This window comes from Mustela nivalis (assembly GCF_964662115.1).
Source record: "Mustela nivalis genome assembly, chromosome: 1".
NCBI classification, from domain to species: domain Eukaryota; kingdom Metazoa; phylum Chordata; class Mammalia; order Carnivora; family Mustelidae; genus Mustela; species Mustela nivalis.
The window spans coordinates 65,517,876-65,539,014 of NC_139020.1; the positions used below are offsets into that span (position 1 = coordinate 65,517,876).

Sequence of the window (21,139 nt, forward strand, 5' to 3'; positions counted from 1 at the left end):
GACTGTGGAAGCAGAAGCAAATATAGTAGAAATATAGTAGAAAAGGACCTAATCTAATTCATCTTTAATCCTTTGTATGTAGCAAGAGAGTAAATGCTAATACATGCCTAATGTATGTATTCATGTATTGAAGAAATTCAAAGAGATGAACAGTGAATGGTACAGCAAGTAATCGGGCCAATACCAACATTTTAAGGATTTTTGGATTTTTAAAAATAAATTCAATTCACTTAAAATACTGTTACTTTTCAGAATACAGACTCAAATTCCAAGAAAGCACTTTTAATAAAATAAGGCACAATGTTTAATAAGGCAAAATTCACACAGAGGGTTAATATAACATCACATTTTCTTATATGTCCTGTGGGGGGAAAAGGAGGTATAGAATTGAAGTAGCTTAAATATTTTTTTAGAGCCTTTACCATTACAAAGTAATACATAAATCTGATGCACTTAACTATATCTTGTCCTGAAAAGAAAATTTAATTGTTGAGTCACATTGCTGAATTACATTTATTGTTATCATTGTTTTAAATATCTACATACTTATATAGATATTCCTAATTCACAAGATTTCAAATACATAAAACTAAGAATATAAATGAAAACTAAGAAATAAGACAATGAAATTTAGTAATTTGACTAATGTAAAAGTACATATATTTTAATATCCTTTGTTGATACTTTAAAGTTTTATAAAGTCCCAAACTTTATAAAAAGCTAAAATACTGGTAACTTAAAATATTTCTCCCATATTTGTTTCTCATGAATACAAGTGGGCTCAGAAATGCAACTAACCCTACTTATGGACACACAGGGCTCTCCATGATTGTACTGTTGTAAAGTGATTGTTGAAGTTAAATTCCTTCTCAATAACATACATAACATCACATCAATGTCAACCGTTTAATAAAGGAGTCTCTTAAAACATTAGTTGTGGACATAAGAATTAACCAGTTTAGTAATATTTTTGTAGTACCAGCAATAGCACTTTCAGTCTTATCCCAGATTTTTCTATTCACAATGTAGAATAAAAGAGTTATTTATTCACAAAGTAAGTTCTGGTAAACGCACTTAGTCAACCTACCATGGTTTTCTGGTACAATGGTATATAAATAACCTTCATTAGATTCATAAATTTTAGTATTTACTAGATTGAATACTACCCTTTAGAATAAATTGACACTGATAAATCTCAGGTAAAAGTCTAGTAGCACCCAAATCAGTATTACCCTGTGAGTGTTCAATGTTTGTTGTTAGTGAATTATTTTCTACATCAATTCTTAGCAAATATGGACCAAGGAATGATAGAAGAATAGAGATATTTACAAGTAAAATGTTAAAACATAGCCCCTTGCAACCTAGTGTTACAAAAAAAAACCACTCACAAAATATCCTAGGCCTCACAGCAATAATACCTTTAAATCATGCTATTAGTATGAAGATGGTTGGGAACTGCTGTCATCTCTTAGTGGTAGCAGGTAAATTTTCTTTTTAATATAAAAAAGAATATACCTTCTCACTGATTTTATTTCAGGGGACTCTGATCCTTAGGATTTGACCTCCTCCAATAGTATGTACGACTGGGATTCCCTCTACAAAAGCCATAAAAGCCCTGTTTTAGGGGAAGGAGTCCCTCAGGTCACTCAGTCTTTCTCCCTCAAGTCAAATGCAAAGGGTCATTACCCTGTCACAAACAACTTACTAAATGACACAGTTCCCCAGACTTTGGGTCTACAGTGGAGGATTTAAGGCACACACTTTCTGAGCACAAATGAAGATACTGCTGCCTTTAAAAACATCACAACTATAATGAAAATACAAAAGTGGATGTTATTCAGTTAATCAAATTAGTGTTATAAGAGAATAGTGCTTAATACAGAAACAGTGACAGTCAAGTACTTTTCCAAACAAAAGGAATCAGAACTATGTATCACAGATCATGTTGCCTAAAAACATGCACATCAGCCTTTACTGTTTAACACTCAGCACAACTTAAAAGCTGACTATTTTGGACTAAATAGGGAGTAATATTTATACTAACATAATAAAATATCTACTTTGGATAAGAAGTGAGGGGGTCATTTAAGTAAAAATGAGATATTTCTAAATAAGTGCAGTTTAATTATATACATGTTTTATAACTGTTTTACCTAAAAAGGGTCTTATTTTGTAGAATAAGTTTTTATACAAATAAATACTGCTAAAATGTTTTAAAAGATCAAACTTTATTTGTACTAATTCTTTACTTAGTATTTTTTTTTCTTTTTTACATAGTGACAAGGTAAACATTAACCAAGGCTGTAACACAAGTTCCAGGTTAATGAGGTATTACTTTCTCCCTTTGAAAAGAGCAAGGTTGGTGGTAAGAAAATCCCATTTCCTTGCTGGCCCATCTTTATGGAAGGAAGTGGATAATCTTCCAGTAGCAGAAACCAAAAATATTTAGAGATAAAGGCTGTCAGGTGGTAAATAACCCATGTGATTTTAAAACAATTTACTATTACTTTAAAGAACTTTCTTGGCTTAGGGATATACCTGGGTGTCTGGTGACTCCTCTGTCCTAGCCCTTTGTTACTTTCAAAGATTTCTTTCATTTAATACTCCAGCAATCAGCCTTTTCCTTCTCTTCTTTTGCTTAAATTGATATCTACCATGATATCATTTTGGCAGTTTGGCAGGATTGGTCTGCAGTATTACTCTGCTCTAGGCCTTTAACTTTTATTTACATCAACATAAAAATTTCTCAAATTTGAGGTACCGTTTATAATGCATATTTACTTTTACATTTGGTAATTTGAAGTTCCAAATAGTTAAGAATTTCCAAACACAAGACTCCTCTGGCACACACTGAGAAGTAAAATGCAAAATAACCCTCAGATCTTCCTCTGGTATTCAAATACAAGGAATCCTAAGAACCTTGACTAACTTGTCCTTAGGTCAGCCAATCCCTGGCACCAAGGAAGCAAGATATTGTTATCAGCTAATCTTATTTCCTAAAATCGTAGGACTATTCAAACTGAGTTGGTGACACTGAGAATTGGATTCTAGGAATAAAGATTACTAAGAATGTTCAACGTACCCATTTCCATTTCAAATATTAACACTGAAGAATTCCATTCTAAACACATTAATGCTGTGGTTAAGTAGTTCTATCCACAGAAGTTCTGGTCACTAAAATTGTCCAATTGGAGCTTTATCAAAAACCTAGTTCATTATGAAAATTAGTACAGATTCTTAAGTCTCAAAAATACAGTTTATTAACTAGTTTAAATATAAACATATGACTTAGCAACTAAAGAGATAGACTATCATTGCAATACATAGTCAACTATATGATTTAGGAGTTGATTGTCTGGTTTCTAAATTATCAAGTCCCTAGTATTTCATCTTCTGGCTAATTTCTACAATCACCAGTTATTAAAAAAAAGGGGGGGGGAGAGTAGAGAAGAGAAACAGAGAAAATCTTAGAAATTATTAGCAGCTCTTCTAAAAGATTAGGTCAAAAATTTTTTAAAAAGATAGAACTGACAACTGAAATGCAGATTTTCAAATGTACATGTACAACAAACATGCTATTGTATATTATGGTACACATCTACATATATAGCAAAGGCCAGAAACTGTTTCTAGTTGGGCCTATTTACATCTGTAATAGGTCAATCAGTTTACTTTCTTTCTGGGAAGCTGGGAAACACTTAACTGTACTTATATACCTACCCATTTATTTTACAAAGACTAACTCTTGGAAAATTACCCAAGCTAGTAAAGGATTAGGAAGTAAACTGTGGCATTTAAGCCAGAAAAATTTGGTCCTATCAATTTGGGTATTTTACTATGAATACATTATTTTCTATGAAAATATTTTATGAATTGCTATTAACTAAGTCAGGTACAGAACACTTTGGGCTTCTCACTTAGGCACTGCCTAAGTTATCTTTTACTTTAATAATTTCATATGTAGCTTGCTGTGTCTAAATGGAGAAGTAAACAAAGACTTTACATTACTTTCATTTTATAATCTAATCACCCATGTACTATTTTGCTAGGCAGCAGAAACATACTAGATTACCTATAGAGACCTAGAAAATTTCTCAAAAGGAAAAAATATTATTACATTCTAACAAGGTGAAGGGATTCACTTTATAGCAGCGTTTCACAACTGCAGTCATGAAACTCCATCATGATGTTTCATGAATAACACATAATAAACTCTGAACTATCCTACAATATATTTTCTTCTAAAGTAAAAAATACTCAAAACAAAAACCCAACATATGTACATTATTATTATCATACAACAATCTGCTTTTAAGAAATGTTGTGCCTTAGTTGTGAATGCCAGGTAGTCAGAAGGGAGAGCTTCTGATGTTCTAATGTGTTTCTGATCTACATTTTATTAAAAAAAAAAAAAAAACCATAAAAACCCCCAAACTCCCATCATTTTATTATTGGTTATCTAATGACTGCTAGTATGTTTTGTGTATTTTATAACATCAAAATCATAATTCTACTATTCAATTTTTATTCCAAGTTAGCTAGTTAATAAAAATTTGGTCATTTCTAATAGCAATTAATTTGTGAAACATTTTTCTGCCATACTTAAGGGATATATTTACGAAGTTTTACATGTTATCAATACATTACTTTCAAAAAAGTATTCCATGGTTAAACTAGTTTTGGAAATTATTCTATTTCTTACAATTGAAAGACTGCCTTGAAGTCTTTACACAAATAATGGCTGCCCACAATTTTATTTGGCTTGTAACTGTTTTCTAGATTTTCTTTAAAACGTAGAGAAAGTTACAGATCAGTACACACAGGCAAAGGAGTCAGACATGACTTAAAATTTTTAAAATCATTTTCCCACTCCTTTAATGGAAGATACAAAGAAGCTTTCTAAGCTTACATCTCTTTTCTGTCAAAAGAAGTCTGACAGATTTTTAAATCAAAACCTATTATTCTGTCTTATGATGAAAAGATTAATCAAGACTGTTGCTTCCCATTAAGTGCAAAAGTGATTTCCTTACAAGGGGATCACTTCATGTTTAAACAAAAAATTCAAGTTAAAGTGGCTGTGAGATCTTATGTCAGATAAACAGCTGTTTACCTAATTCTGTTAAAGCATATTTTAAAGTGTTCTGCATAGTATGTCAGGTTATACAGGCTGCTCTGGCATCATTACTCGAATAAATTTCTAAAATCTTGCTAGGATTAAGGCACTTTAACAGTCATTCCTGAATTATAGGAAGGAAACAGCAATCATATAGAACAAAGGAGCAGAACTAAAGAGTTTTAAAATTCCACATAAAAGTTATATCCCTTACTTTACCAGTTAGTAGGTCAGCAAGGGTTAGGTCCTATGTAACCATCTGTGAGCTTATGTGAATAGCTCTGTAATCGAGACACATGGGCAATACAAGAAGGGAGGGCTAATCCTGTTAAGGCATAGTGTTCAGTCTAAACCCAAGGACAACTCTGATAATAATAACAGCTCTGATCATTTCTTTCTTCATCTCAACAGTCACATGTTACACCACTCATGGTTTATTATAGTACTGCTCTTCAGAATGCTCCATTGTGCCATGTGATTCATGCAAAACTTGAGTGAAAATTGCAAACAATAAAACTGCAAACAATCAGCTAAATTCAAAACCATCATTCAGAGTGAATTATATTCAAAGAATCCAAACATGGAACTGGATTCATTCCTGCTGAATGGGAAGATAAAATACAAAATCTTTTCTATCATCTCCAACTCTTTCATGGACATTAAAGATGAAGATACCATTTCAAAGTCTTTTTCTTTTCCAATCACCTTTGCTCAGTTCTTTTACATGTATCATACCACCCTCCATTCTTTTCAACCAAGAAGAACTTTCTGCATTCTGTGTGCAGCGACACTAGCTTCGTCCTCCGAGTCAGATTCACTCTGGGATGTGGAGCTGTGAGAGGCAGAACTACAAGGGGAAGAACATTCTGGGGAACATAAGTAGTGCATCAGTGGGAGGCGGTACTTCCCACAGAAGTCCACAAATTTAATTTGTCTGACACAGCAGTCAAAGTAGACTCCTAGAGAGAAGAAGGAATTAAGTACAAAATAATCATTACAAAGCAAAGAGCCATTTCTTTTTCAACCCCTTCTCCAATATTCTGAAAAGTCATATACAGTCTCCTTTTCTGTGAATTTTAAGCAGAAGCAATAGTTGCTTCATACCAGAAGGCCTTAGGGATGACAATTTGGCTACAAAGAGAAGGCCAGATAAGACTTATCTTTAAGGGAGCTGGCATTAAAAGGATACTGTTAGCTTCTTTTCTCTGGGTGACCTGGTGAACAATGGCTGATGGAGAGATTATAGGATACCTGAAGTGTTCTTCCTCCACTCCCCAACCTATTCCTTGGTACTACCCTACCAGCAAGAAGCTTAAACGCCCCCCTGCAAGGGACACCTGGGTGGCTCACTGGGTTAAGCAACTGCCTTGGGCTTAGGTGGTGATCCCTGGAGAGTCTGCTTATTCCTCTCCTTCTGCCCTTCCCCACGACTCATCCTCTCATGCTCTCTTTCTCTCAAATAAATAAATAAAATCTTAAAAAAAAAAAAAAAACCCACAAAACTCCTTTAATAATGATCCTAAAAGATTTGTTGTCATTCAAAAAATTTGCAGGAAACAGACAGCTTTTGATATTCTTGTTCTTATGTATTGGGAAGGGAAACTCTTACATTTCCAAAGGCTCTAAATCTACAGGTTTCAAAGCTGTTTCATGAATGATCTCACTTGATTCTCACACAATTATATATTGTTAGGTAGACTGAAACACTATTCACCTTTTTAAATTCCTAATTTGGTGCCCCTGAGATGGGGCCCTTCAGCTAAGTAAAACTACAGCTAGAGATGTGAGGAAAGCAGAGGATACTGTAGCTCGGGGTTCAGTATAAATGGAACACCTACAATTCTGGGTCCCATCACCCTTCTTCTTCTTTTTTCTTTCTTTCTTTTTTTTTTTTTTTTTGTTTAAGATTTTATTTATTTATTTGACAGACAGAGATCACATGTCGGCAGAGAAGCAGGCAGAGAAAAAGGAGGAAGCAGGCTCCATGCTGAGCAGAGAGCCTGATGTGAGGCTTGATCCCAGGACTCTGGGATCATGACCTGAGCCAAAGGCAGAGGCTTTAACCCACTGAGACACCCAGGCACCCCATCCCATCACCCTTCTACGGAGCAGTCTCAACCTCTATGCTCTAAGACTACTCTGTGTATCACATAAGGCTCTAAACTAAGAAGATGTGGTTCAAGCAAAGGAGAAACAATGATTTCTACTTACCTTTTTTCCCCCATTAGCTTTCTAATTTTCTGATTGTGTAGTCAGTATAATTCATAGTTTAAAAAGGGGATCTCATGGTATGTTACTTTGAACAATTTAGGAAAGTAAAGAAATAAAGTAATAGACTGGTCAACCAATATTGATAGTAAATCCCCCAAAATGTGTTAGCATCCTAAAAAAAGATGGAAGTAATAAAATAAAGCTTTATAGAGTCACCATGAGCTAGAACAGCACAATATTAAATATTACCTTGTCATGTCTAGGATCTCAGACTCTACAAAGACAAAAAAAATCTCTCAAAATATAAATTTATTTTTGCTGGGGCACCCAGGTGACTCAACTGGTTAAGATTTCGACTCTCATTATGGCTCAGGTGGTGATCACAAGTAGTGAGATCGAGCCCATGCCCCACACCCCTCAGGCTCTGTGTTCGGTGGGAAGACTACTTGAAGATTCTCTCCCTCTGCCCCCAACAACTCACGCACTTCAAGTACATGTGCTCTCTAAAATAAATCAATCTTCAAAAAATTTTACTTTTCTTTAACTCAGTGTTCAACAGCTAATGAGTCTGAGGGCAGAAATGTCACTGGTCCAATTACTGTATAATCTGGATTTTTAAACTAATAATTTTTAAAGTATATTTGTTTATAAGATAAATTACATCAGTATACTAAAAAAAAAAGTCATTTTAAAAAAGCATTTAAAAGAGACAAGAGAATTCTTACACAGGTCCATTTTTAGGAAAGGATATTTTCAAAGAACAGATTAGACATGTTATTATGTCCTAAGGCCTGGTGGGAATGCTGTCCCTCACCACACTGTTAAAGCCAACTTGAGGGATGCCTGGGTGGCTCAGTCCAATAAACTTCTGCTTTTGGCTCAGGTCACCATCCCAGAGTCCTGGGAATAAGTCCTGCATTGGCTCCCTTCTCCCCTTGCTTGTGCACATGCTCACTCTTGCTCTCTGATAAATAAATCCTTTAAAAAAAAAAAAAAAAGCCAACTTGGGAAAGGAGAGCTACAGAGAAAGCTAAGCACTTCTAATCTGGCATATCACAGCACCGCACCTTCTGCTTCTAAGAGTGAGTGGCCAGAAATGGCCCAGAGGATCACCTTTTGTAAACCAAGAGTGTCTTTTTTATTTTTTAATATTCTTTGGGGAACTTAAATCATTTTCTCTCTTTTAACCTTCAAACAGTTTCAAGACATGATGGGACTTCTAGGGAAAATCTCACCTGGCTCTGATCATCATTATGCAGCATCTCCTTAGCACCTATATTTCTCCTACAATGGTAAAGACCTTCTGTACTCACATTTGATTAGATTTTTAAAAAACAGTCTTTTATGAGAGACCCAAAATAAAATGACCTGCTATCAGTTACCAGCTCCCACCTACACACCCTGGCACTTTAGGCCTTTGTAACCAGGCCTCAACGTTATCATCTACTTCTCTTTCATGTACTTCCCTAACTGTATAATATTTGAGCCAAATTATTACTCATTCAATATTGTGTCCTATACTGTTTTCTCTCCAATTTTGCTCTCTCCAGCTGAAAAGTTTCCTATCCTCAATCTTATTTACCATATCAAAATACAACTCATCCTTCAAGAATGTACTCTCTTCCTCCTTTGATTTCCAGTAGTACTTTGAACTTCTTTAATCATTTCTTTAATTCCCTCCAAATGCTATCAGCTCAAGACATTTTTTAAAAAGATTTTGTCAGAGAGAGAGAGTGTGTGTGTGTGAGCTTGAGCACAAGCAGGGGGAGCAATAGGCAGAGGGAGAAGCAGGTAGAACCTTGGGATCATGACCTGAGCCAAACGTAGATGTTTAACCAACTGAGCCACCCACATGTCCCTAAATTCAAGAAATTCTGAATCATGGATGTATAAGAATATAAAAGTCCAAGGTATATTCCAAAATTGGCACATTTAACCAATTCTCCTACATTCTGAATCATAATCTATAAAGGTACCTGATACTCATAACAGTGGGTCTAGGAAAATGTCCTTCAAATAAATATGAAAGGTAGCTAAATATTTTGGAGGCTCTTTTTAAACTGTTATGACTGTTTATGTTTCTTTTTATTTTACTAGCTTACTCTATTATCTTGTGACAATTCCAAGATATGATGAGACTTTTGGGGTATTTTCCTTTTGTATGAATTGTAAAATACTTTTTTAAAAAAAAAAGGGAGAGGAGGGAAAAATGTCTTACTTTTCTGGTAAAAGGGTGAAAGGGTGAGGGAAACAAAGAGGCTAAATGCCTTTCTCTGGAAGAAGATGACTAATTAAAAACACTTAGACTATCAATATAAAAAATAGCTAAGTGAATGGGAAAGATATACACTGAATTAACTTACCTCCACACTTTGGGTTCGGGCAATTGGTGGCTAAGCTCAAGTATCTAAGAAGATTCTCAGGAAGATCGTACGGAGTGTAGGAAATATTTCGAATTTTAATGGTCCGTGCAGCTAATTCCAGGAGAGTTGGAGGGTCATAGGTTAAATCTCTAACAAAACGAACAACCAATGGATTTCCTCGCAAACTCAACTCTTCCAAATGAATAAGGTTGAGGATCTCTCGAGGCAGGTATGTCAGCAAGTTATTGTGAAGACTGAGGGAACGAAGCGAATGCAACCTACAATGAATGCAGTACAAAAATTAATGGCAGTGAGCAAACTAACTACTATGAAAGCTAAGCAAAGAACTTGATTTCCCAAGCAATTAAGGCCAACAGAAGTAAAACAGAAAGGAGCTGAAACTAAACCAGAGTACAGACTTGTCAATATCATGAGATGACATTTGCCCATAGGATCTTACAGAATGTAGAATAATAATCAGTATTCTTATGTGCTAGGCTGATATAACTGCTAGATTTAAAGATTGTTTTAGCAAGCTTTATCATTTGGATACCTACAAGAAAGATTTAAAATGCAACAGAAATCAAAAGCCTTCACATTATTTCATCAGGGTAAAAATATTTCATATCAAATATAAAATCAGTAAAATTCCATAAAACCTGGGGAAATCTATGCCAAATTACTCTGTTTTTGATTAGAGAAAACAGGCTAAACAAGTATTTTGAGACATTAACTGGGGCATTTAAAATAATGTTAAAAATAAGCAACTCAAGTCATAGCAAACCTCAGAACTGTAATTCTCATGTATTATTTACTTTGAGAATGCCTAAAATTACTCACTGTGAAAGCTGAGGAGGCACACTTTGGATTTTGTTGTCACATAATACCAAATAACTGAGAGAAGGCAAATTTGCTAATTCTGGTGGGATTTCTCTGATAAAGTTTCCTCCGAGATATAAACACTCTAAACTGTAAAAATAAATGAACAAAAACAAAAATATAAACAAAAATTGGACAAGACATCCCAAGGTCTTTATTACAACCAACACATTTCATTTATTCATTCAGCAAATGTTTTATCTAGAATTTGCTCTATACTATACAGCCTCTAGAGAAATAATGCAATTTTCAGAGAGCTTATATTATAGGTAAGTAGGTAAGACATGCTATTATAATTAAACTCAAAACAAGGCCAAAGGTAAGTATAACCTGATTAAAATACCAAAATAAGTAGAGCGATCCATAAATGATAGAGGAGTTTATAAAAGCAGAGAAGTAAGAAAAGGACACAGTGCTTAGGACTGGCAAAAGTTTTGGAGAAGTGTTATGACTTCAGATGGACCATGAATTTGGCCCATGCAGATGGGAAGAAAGAAGGCACTTCAGGTTGGAGGAAAAGGCTTTTATGGGACAATGGACACATCTTTTAAACAGAAGAGCAGAGCTCCTGATGAAGATTCCAGAGAAAAGGATGAAGGAAAGCCGGATTTTGTGCTGGTAGGCATGGATTTCATGCACCTTTTAGGCAATGGGAAAACCACTAACCTTTTTCTGAAAAGAATGGGAAAACATGGCTGAACTCTACATTTTTTCTTTGCTCTTATTATAGCAAAAGCATTCTTCAGGAGCTTTCTAAATTAATTGTGTAAAATGACCACTATCATGAAATTAAAGTTCCAGATAGTTACCTTATTTTCCATCAAGTCACCAACATTTTAGACATAGCATTCTTTTAAGCATAGCATTTTGACTAGCATTCTTTTAAGACACTTTTGAATGTGGGGAAAAAATAGCCCACTAAACTATTACCCAAACTTTCAGGATAAGAATTATCTGGGATACTTTTAAAGCTGCAAATTCCAGGCCCCATCCAGATTCACTATATCAGATTTCCACGGTAAGATTTTACAAAATAAGGTTAAGAGAGTAAGGTTAAAGGTAAAGCCAAGTTACTCTGCAGAGCTACAGCTAATTACAAATCCATAACTAGCAAATTAAGAGTCCTTCTTATCATATAACCCTGCCAACACTTATTATCATTTGCTTTAAGTTTTATTTACTTTTTTACTATTTTACTATGTGAAAAATGGAACCATTCTGTTCTTTTAATTTGCAACTCTCTAGATATTAATGAATTCAGCATCTCTCTATATGTTTTTGGCCATTTGTGTATCTTCAGAGAATTGCCTGTTCCTATTCTTTACCCATTTTTCTCACAGGTATATATGGTTTTCTGTTATTAATTTGCTGGGAGCTCCGTTGTTAAATATATGTTCCGCATAACCTTGTTCCTCTGTGACGTAGAGCATGGTCTACTTTTGTTCACATTTTGCATGTGTAAAATGAATGTGGAGCTACTAGTATTGAACTTATTAACTATGCAACCCAAAATTTTTATAGCCTCCCTGATTCTTTTGCCTCCTTGCTCTGATGGTTAGTCTTCTACCAGAACTGCAGTTTTCCTTCTTCCCTTTATAATTACCAAGTTTTGCTCTTTCCCCTTAAAATATAGAAGCTATAACACAAATAAATATAGAAGCTATAACACAAATAAATCTTTGCTGATTGTTCCTTAACTCACATGAAGCATTTCTCTTTTATCCTTTTAATCCATTTGTCTTAAAATCTATCTCTTTTAATTATCAAAATTGCCTCTTGGTTTTATTTTTGTCTGTATTCATTTCATTTAAAACACCATTCACCAGTATAAGAACTTAAGCCAGTTCTTATTCTTGTTATGCCTGTTTCTTCCTCTTCAAAATGGAATAATATTATATATTAAACAAAGTGCCTAGTTAACAAATATGAACTAGGCATCTACCATGTGCCAGGCACCATTCTAGGGAACACAGTATAAATAAGATCGAATTCTTGACCTTACAGTCTAGTGAGATAGATAATAAATCAGTGAATGTACATGTATTATGTCTGAGGGCTTTTAGGGAGGTAATCAGATGGTAATGGAAGTGAAATTCTAGACAGGGTGGTTAGGAAAGGTTTCTTTTAGATGACATGTGAACAGAAATATGAATGAAATGAATGAGTACAAATTCCTAAGATAGAAAATGCTTGGTGTGTTGCCATTTGTGGGTACATGAGGGTGGTAGAAGAGGGAGAGTGGTGGTCAGAGAGGTCGCGTGGGCCTTTTGGGCCTCAGTAAGGATTTTGAATTTTATCCTAAGTAGGAAGGATTTTGAACAAAGTTGTGTAACTTTACTTACACTTTAGAAATATCACTGTGTCTACCAGCTTAGTAAGTGGTGGGGAGCAGAGAGCACAATGGGAGGAGTTGAAGTTGGATGACCAGACTGTAGCCTAATGAGGTAGTACAGACATGAAATGATAGAGATTTCTTTGGTATATCTTTTTCTGTCTTATTATTTTTAATTTATTGGGGTATTTCTATTTTAAGTGTAACTCTTATAAGCAGGATGCAACTTGATTTTGGTAAGTTTAGACCCATGTTTTCTATTAACATGGTATACCTAAATATCTTTTTTCTCTTCTGTTCTTTTGTCATATTTCATTCAAGTTTCTCTTCTTCCCATTCTCCCTCTACTATTTTGAACTGTATATGCTATTTCTGTCTTGCTAGTAGTTACCCATTGAATTTGCTTTGCTCTCCCTCTCACTCCCAAACACACATCCATGCTCCTTTCTGTTCTTCTCTTTATACCATTTAGAATTAGATCTATCTTGATTTGAAAATAAACTTATTTCCAATTAGTAACTATTCAAATTCATCAATATGTTTTACCAATTTCCTTGTTTGGCATTGTTTTTGGAGCTTATTATTTTATTTATAATTCCAAATTTTATTAAAATTAGTTCTCGGGGTGCCAAGGTGGCTCAGTTGGTTAAGCGTCTGTCTTCAGCTCAGATCATGTTCCTAAGATCCTGGGCTCGAGCCCCGAGTCAGACTACCTGCTCAGTGGAGAACCTGCTTCTGCCTCTTCTTTCAGCTCATCCTCTCTCTCTCTCTCTCTCTCTGTGTCTCTCGCTATCTCTCTCTCTCCCTCAAAAAAAGGAGAAAAAGTTAGCTTAGAATCTTGGAGCACCTCGGTGGCTCAGTGGGTTAAAGCCTCTGTCTTCAGATCAGGTCATGATCCCAGGGTCCTGAGATCAAGCCCCACATCAGGCTCTCTGCTCAGCGGGGGGCCTGCTTCCTCCTCTCTCTGCCTGCCTCTCTGCCTACTTGTGATCTCTCTGTCAAATAAATAAATAAAATCTTAAAAAAACAATTAGTTCTCATACCCCAAAATAGGTTGGCCCTAGATAAGCTTGTTTTCAAGCTGTAAGGTACAAACTTGCTATGCTAGTAAAGACCTTGCTATTTCTTTTAAAGTCCATTTTTCTTAGAGTATATATTTAACAAGTTTTTCTGTAAGGACCATGGTTGTTAATCTTTGAATTCTTTGTCTTTTATGTTTTTACCTCTTTCCTTCACTGTTGAGTAACAGCTTGGCTAGGCATAAAATTCTAGGTTGACATTACTTTTCCTTAGCACTAAGAAGATACTATTCCATTATCTTACTACAGCCAGTATTACTATTGTTCCTCTGTAGGTAATCAGTTTTTTCTCATTAGGAGCCATTAGGGCCTTTTTTCTCTATTATTCTTAAGTTTTACTGAATGTTGCAAGATATCAGTTTAGAGTGCTCTTCCTTTAATTGTGGGGAACTGTTAGCTACTATTACATCAAACATAGCCTTTCCTACATTTTCTCTATTCTCTTTCTACAGTTCTTACTAAACAGCAGTTTGAATTTCAGGATCAAGTTTATATGAAAGAAACATTCCTTTCATACTCTCCATTTCTTTTCTTTCTTTCTTTCTTTCTTTTTTTTTTTTTTTAAAGATTTTATTTATTTATTTATGAGAAAGATAGAGAGTGAGGGAGAGAATGAGGGAGAGAGTGAGGGAGAGAGAGAGCATACAAGCAGGGAAGGGGCAGAGGGAGAGGGAGAAGCAGACTCCCAGCTGAGCAGGGAGCCTGAAACAGTAGGCCTCGATCCCAGGACTCTGGGATTATGACTTAAGCCACCCAGGCACCCCTTTACTCTCCATTTCTTTATTTATTTTTTTGTGCTGCATTCCAGGAGAATGCCTCAGTAAGATCTTTTACCTTAATGATTCATTCATCAGCTGACTTCAGTATACTATTCGGCACACTGAGTTCACAATTACCTTTTTTTTTCATTTCTAGGAATTCTAACTGGGATTTTCATAATTGTTTGTTTTTAACTTTCTTATTCTTGTTCCGTTGATGAAGTTCCTACCTTCACCTCTCTGAAGTTAGAAATCATACTTACTTCAAAGTCCTTTAGAGTAACTTACATGTATTTTCTTAGGCACAATTTCTTTCATTTGTTGAATTTCTATCTGTCTTTCATAATCTCAGACTTCCTTGATATGTAGTGATTTTAAAAAGCTAACTTGAATCTTAAGTTTTGTCAATTTAAAAATATATTCATACTTTTTCCTATTTCTGATTGTGCAAATCTTTCCAAGATTGCATCTCTCTTTTGAATTACAATGCTTAGTATAAGTAAGCAGACAACTTTAATTCTGATATGTTATTTTTTTCTCTTTTGAAGATTATCTTGTAGAAAAAATCAACTGTGTGGATATAAGAATTCTATTAAACGTGAATTCTGAATGCTGGTTAGAAAAACAAAACAAAACAAAACAAAAACAACAAAAAACCACAAAAAGTTCCTGAGCAGGATTATCTGATCCACCAAATATGGTGTAAGTTAATGCTTGATTTACTCAGAAATCTCTCTTTTTCTGAGGGAAGCTACTAGAATAGAATAAAATAGAGTAGAATAGAAAGAACATTTGGAATCCTAATCAAAGAAATTATCCCAGAAAAGGAACAATTTTAATGAGAAGACTATCTGGGGAAAAATTTAGCAATCCTGAAAGTTCTTTTATAAAGAATTTGATAGTCAAATAAAGAACAATTTGCAACAGAGTCTAATGGTGGAGAAAAGAAAATAAGGTGAAGAAAGGGAAAAGTGATTCAGAGCAAATTTAAATCTTGTCCTTTCTATTTAAGTCAAGAATTGAGAGAAATTAGCGTCTGGTTGTTAGTTATGACTCAATGTCTGCTCCTATCAATGCTTTGGAGTGTACACAGAAAGAAAGGATGCCAAACTTTAGTAGTTACTGTAACTTTACCAGAAAAATATCTGATGTTCTAAAAAATAACTAAGCCCACTATTTCAAAATCATATAAATTCTCTGTGGTTATCATTAATTAGAGTACACAACCAACATATTAAATTTATACTTTCAGACCTATTTCTCACTTTGAAACTCAAATAATTTCCGAGGTTCTATGGACTTGAAGCCTTTCAGTTATTTGGGCAAATTAAACTTCCAAGACACATTCTACTGTTTCCAAAAATGCTTTTGAAAGGAGAAAAGAAACTACTGTTGAATTTTAAGCAAAACTGTAGTGTTTAAAAGTTCTTGTGATATATTTCTGTCAGCATCGCACTTCTGTTCATCGAGCTTGGAACAAGTCTATTTTTTAGTGTTTGATGAATATCAAAACAGAAAAGTCATTTATAGAATTTATAAAATTCTTCCCTTCCTTTCTGTTTAGCATTAATCCACCAATGTTAAATTTGTTTCTTGGAAAGATATCTTGATTCTCCAATCCTTAGGGATACTGAAGTGAGTGCCTTTTTTCTAGCAAGGCCAATGACCCACTAAAAAAACAGATGAGGCCCTTAGTGCCAATAACTTTAACCACAGGTATAAGTAGAAAGTATTTTGCTCCTCCACCCAAATAAAAATGACATTAAGAGGGGCGCCTGGGTGGCTTAGTCAGTTAAGGGGCGCCTGGGTGGCTTAGTCGGTTAAGCATCTGTCTTCAGCTCAGGTAATAAACAGGGTTCTGGGATCCAGCCCCGAGTCGGACTCCTTGCTCAGTGGGGAGCCCGTTTCTCCCTCTCCCTGTCTGCTGCTTCCCCTGCTTATGCTCTCTCTTGCTTGTTATCTCTCCTCTGTCAAATAAATAAATCTTTTAAAAAAATTACATTAACAAAAATATAAATTTGTTCTACATTATGGTTGGTTAAAGGGAGACAGAATTCCAGCAACACAGCTTTGTAAAAGAAGGCAGGACATAGGAAGAGAAACACAGAAAGATAAGAACCATACATCTGTGGATAAAGAAAGTAGTTTTCTTGAGGGAGCATCCCTGTATCGAATCATTTTTAAATATTATCACTCACCACAAGCTTTTAAAGTACATGAACCACATGAATCTCATTGTCACTATCTGGCTTCAAGCAAGTGACTGATACTAAATCTCAGTGTCTTCATCTGTTAAAAAAGGTGGGTGGGCAGAGGGGCGGGAAGTGAATCAGGCCATTGCCCAGGTTGTTTCTACTTTTCTAAGATTGTGTTTTTACTTCTAAGATTTTATTTCTACACCACCCTTTTAGCCTACAGTCAACTTGAATTTAAATTTGGAACATGGCCTAAACCTTTACTGATTCTTATCAGTAAAGAGAAATGGAGCATAAAACTAAAAAATGAAAAACACTGACAAAAAAGATCCCATACACAACTGAAGCTGAAGATACAATGACCAAAAAGCATAGTTAATTAGCTAGAAAATCAGGTCAACCAACCATGTAAACAGTTTTGACCAATACTCCTGATCGCATATGTAACAGAAGTCAGAAGGGTTAGGTTCTAGCCCCATTCTGTCACCAAAGAAAATTCTTGGTTTTGGACTCAGAGATCCCGAGATCAAATCCAGCTCTACCACTCATTGGCTTTGGGTTCTTATAACTTAACCTCTCAAAGCCTCAGTTTCTTCTTATCTCACCAAGGCATTGTGAGAATTAAAAAGGATATTTAGAGCCTCAACTGCAGAGCCTACAGCATTGTAAGTATTCAATAAATAGGATTTTTGCCTACCTTTCCCCCCCCATGTGATGGAAATAAGTTCTCTAGGTATTTCTTAGTATGTTAAGAAGACTCAAATGAGAAGGTTGGAATTATGTAACTTCAAAATTAGGAGGAACCAAGGACTGTCAATTTTATGTCTAAATCTCTGTCCAAGTTTTCTATATTTCTTAATATCTTTTCTAGTATCACCCAGGTGTAAGTGACCATCATCTCTCATGCTACTAGAATGACCTCCTTTAAGCAGCCCTCAAAATCTCTTTTCATCTCTCCACCCCTGCTGCACAGCAAAAAGCCTGATGTGCTTAAAACTTTCCCATGTGTATTTAGAATTAAAATCCAAACTTTACCATGGCCTTCAGGATCCCACATGGCCTGGGATTGGTCCAAGTTTCTGTCTGCCAACTTTCACTCGTGGCCACTTTTTCACTACACTCTAGTACAATGTCTTCCTTTCAAAATGTTGGCCTTCAGTTCCCCTTGATTTCCGGCATTTACAGGCATTGTTTCTTTTACCTAGACTGAACCCACCCCACCCTCTCCTAGTTAATTCTTATTCTTCCTTCAAAATTCTCAATTCTCCATTCTCAATTCAAATGTTACCTGTTCAAGGACCAAAGTCAGGTCCCTCTGTTATTTCAAGGCACTCCACTTGTCTTCATAGAACTTACAAAAACTGTATTTAAAAATGAGGTTTATAATTCATTGTTTAATGTCTCCAATTAGTATGTTAACTCCAGGAGAACAGGACCATGTTCACCACTGTATCCCCAGTACCTAGGACAGTGCCTGACACATGGTTAAGTACTTCATAAATATCTGTTGATGAGTCATTGGACATCTTGTCCTAATGCCTTATTTTTCAGATTAGGAAGCTGTGGTCAGGATATGTTAAGTGACCTGCCTAAGGGTGGGACACCAAGAGTTCTTATTCCCATCCAATGTTCTTTTCACCATACTTATCTCTTTCTAGTTTTACTATTCTGTTATCTCAGAAAACTCAATAAAGGATGTGGAAATATTTTACAGATGACAAACATTGTGTTTTTGTTTTCCACTTTGGACAATATACTTAATCTTTCTCTATATCTCACACCCTGAAGAGCACTTTTAGACAACTTTTGCTATCCTGCTTCTCTGCTTCCTCCTTCCATTTAATTCAATATCTATTTATTTACTGAATAATCTGGTAAGGCAGACCTCTGAACAAGGAATTATAATCAATAAGGTAAATGCAATGGTGGGATGAACGAGGTACACAGGAAGTCCAGTTCAGCTAATAACTGTCCAGGAACCAGTAAAGGAAGAAAACAGACAGCCCTGGAAGTAGGTTCTGAAGGCTGAACAGGAGTTCGTCAGGGGCAGGCAACATTCCAGGCAAAGGGAACTGCCCATGTACAGAGGCCCTGCATCCATTCGCCGCGTATTTAGTAAGTGCCCCTATGGTGCTGGTAAACTGCATGGCTTACTGAATTTCACAAACAGTGCTAGTATTGCTACAGGAAAAGGATAGCAGAAAATGGAGCGGGAAGCAGGGGTTTGGTCAGAGTATCTTGTCTGTCATGCTAAAAGGCATGGAAAACCACCACAGACGTCAGAGCAGGGAAGTGACCACTTCCGACGGACATCTGTTTGAGTACCTACTCAGTTGGGATCAACCCCCCCCCCCTCCCGCCCAACATCCCCCGGAACCCAAGAAAAAAGAAAAACTGCCTCGAAAATCTGCTCAGGGAAAACACAATCCCAAAGGCTGTCTCACACGCGATCTTACAGGATCTTCACTTAAAACTCGCTGAGATGGCGGGGCAGTGACCACTGCCAAAGAATTAAAGAGCGAGCCTGGAAGCAGGCGGTTGGTTACGTGACAAATGACGGGCGCCCAGACCAGGCCTAGGGCTCGGGCGCTCCTGGACGTCGCCCCGGGCTTCCCTACTCTGGGTCAGGGCCCCGCTCACCTCTGCAAGTTCTCGATCTCGGCCGGGATGCTCTGCAGCTGATTGCCACCCAGGCTGAGGGTCTGCAGCGCGCGGAGCTCCAGCAACGACGCGGGCACCTCCTGGAAGCAGTTCCCGCTGAGGTTGAGCATCTGGAGGCTGCGGCAGAGCGGCGACTGGGCCAGGCCCTTGGGCAGCGCGCCGGGCCCGCCGAGCCGGTTGTTCTTGGCCAGCAGCGTGCGCAGGCCGCTCAGCGCAAGCAGCTCCGGCCCGAGCGCGGTCAACGCGTTGCCGCTCACGTCCAACAGCTGGAGGTGCTGGAAACCGCTGCTCAGCGCCCGCGGCAGCGACACCAGACGGTTATAAGGCAGCAGCAGCCGGAGCAACGCCTCACGGGCGCCGCGCCGCTCCTCGCCCCGCGCCTCCAGCTCCAACTCCACAGTCTCCGGGGACATGCTGAGGCGGGACAAGTTCAACTCGGCCTCCCCCGCCGTGGCCACCGCCGCTCCGGCCTCCTCCATCCCGGCCGCCGCGGGGCCCCTGGCCCCGGAACCGAAGGGCTTCGCGCGCAATCCACAGGCCAGGAGCTCCGCGGCGCCCCGGAACTTGAACCGAGGGCTGCGTCGGAAGTGGCGCGGGCGAGCGCTAACCCCGCGGGCCCCAGCCGAGTCACGCGACGCTAGGCGGCAGGGTGCGCGCGCCGCTTGGCCGGGGGAGGCGGCTGTGTTTCACGTGGCGCGCGGCACTGAGGAGGGGTGCCGGCGGGGGCAGAGGCCGGGTGGCCGCGCGGTTGTCCTTTGAACCTCGGGGGGTTTGAACAGCCGCGGTTTATAGTCCCTGGAGTTTGGTTGACGTGTCCCCAGAGGGCAGGACTGCCTCGGTAAACAGCCCAAGGACTGTTAGCTTATCTGGCCTTGAGGGTTTGCGCGTCTATGTGCACCGCCCCGTTGGTTCCCAGTTTAGGAGTGGGGCCCCTACTCTGCGGATTCTGTGAGAACACAGGAATTTAGTGGTGAGTCAGCTTCATTACAGCAAGCCCCAGCAGTTTAGAGGCGCGGGATTAACCGAGACGGCTTCGAAGTACAAAGACAGCTGGAGTAGAAATCAGAACCTCTGGATCCTACCTCTGGTTCTGCTATTAAATAAGCCTCGTGTCCTTGGACAAAGAATTTGATTTGTTTCTCCATCCGTAGAGTATGGAGAGTCACCTGTCCTGTTTGCCCTGCAGGGTTAGTTTCTTTTTGAAACATGATAAAAGTAAGGTATACCAAGTAAGGGCGTTTCTACATTTTAGCTATAGAAGGATTTCTGTAGTTTTGGTTGTGGCTAGAAATGAATTTGGGAGCGATGGAAGAGGTTAGATAGCTCAAGTTGATCAGTTTAAGAACTAAGGAAGCAGTGAGATTTTACTTCAGATTAAAACTACAATTAGTTGGCAAATTAACGTATCTGGCCTAAGCTTCTAATTAACGTATCTGGCCTAAGCTCCGTCTTTTCTGAAATTACTTTTTATAATTTTAGAAAGTGATGAGTAGAGCCAAGAAAATCACTTAGCAAATTTTTTTTTTTACAAACCTTATGCATATAAGT

The 21,139-nt window shown here is 37.5% G+C and overlaps 1 protein-coding gene and 1 long non-coding RNA gene across 4 annotated transcripts in view; one reads left to right on the top strand and one right to left on the bottom strand.

Annotated features, from left to right (window-relative positions):
• Positions 1-266: 266 nt before the first annotated feature.
• On the bottom strand, positions 267-21,129 carry LRRC58 (leucine rich repeat containing 58). The gene is made up of 4 exons (XM_082712187.1): positions 19,571-21,129; positions 10,528-10,656; positions 9,688-9,965; positions 267-6,072 (listed from the first exon to the last, which is right to left on the bottom strand). Exons 1-4 carry the CDS (start codon positions 20,068-20,070, stop codon positions 5,864-5,866), a joined length of 1,116 nt encoding a protein of 371 aa, XP_082568313.1. The 5' UTR covers positions 20,071-21,129; the 3' UTR covers positions 267-5,863.
• LOC309853823 overlaps positions 20,482-21,139 on the top strand; it is a 29,471-nt gene continuing 28,813 nt past the window's right edge. For 2 of the 3 annotated variants that reach the window (XR_014305966.1, XR_014305967.1), the window contains exon 1: positions 20,482-20,561. This is a non-coding gene — a long non-coding RNA (uncharacterized lncRNA). The remainder of the gene's footprint in view (positions 20,562-21,139) is intronic. The other variant, XR_014305968.1, reaches the window with a different exon arrangement.

Bases quoted from the DNA above. Each gene is read 5' to 3' on its own strand.
- LRRC58 (XM_082712187.1), bottom strand. From the start codon at position 20,070: ATGGAGGAGGCCGGAGCGGCGGTGGCCACGGCGGGGGAGGCCGAGTTG. The intron at 9,966-10,527 runs GTGAGTAATTTT...CATTCATTGTAG, and splicing joins GTGCCTCCTCAGCTTTCACA to GTTGCATTCGCTTCGTTCCC. The intron at 6,073-9,687 runs GTAAGTTAATTC...TCTTCTCTCTAG, and splicing joins CCCGAACCCAAAGTGTGGAG to GAGTCTACTTTGACTGCTGT.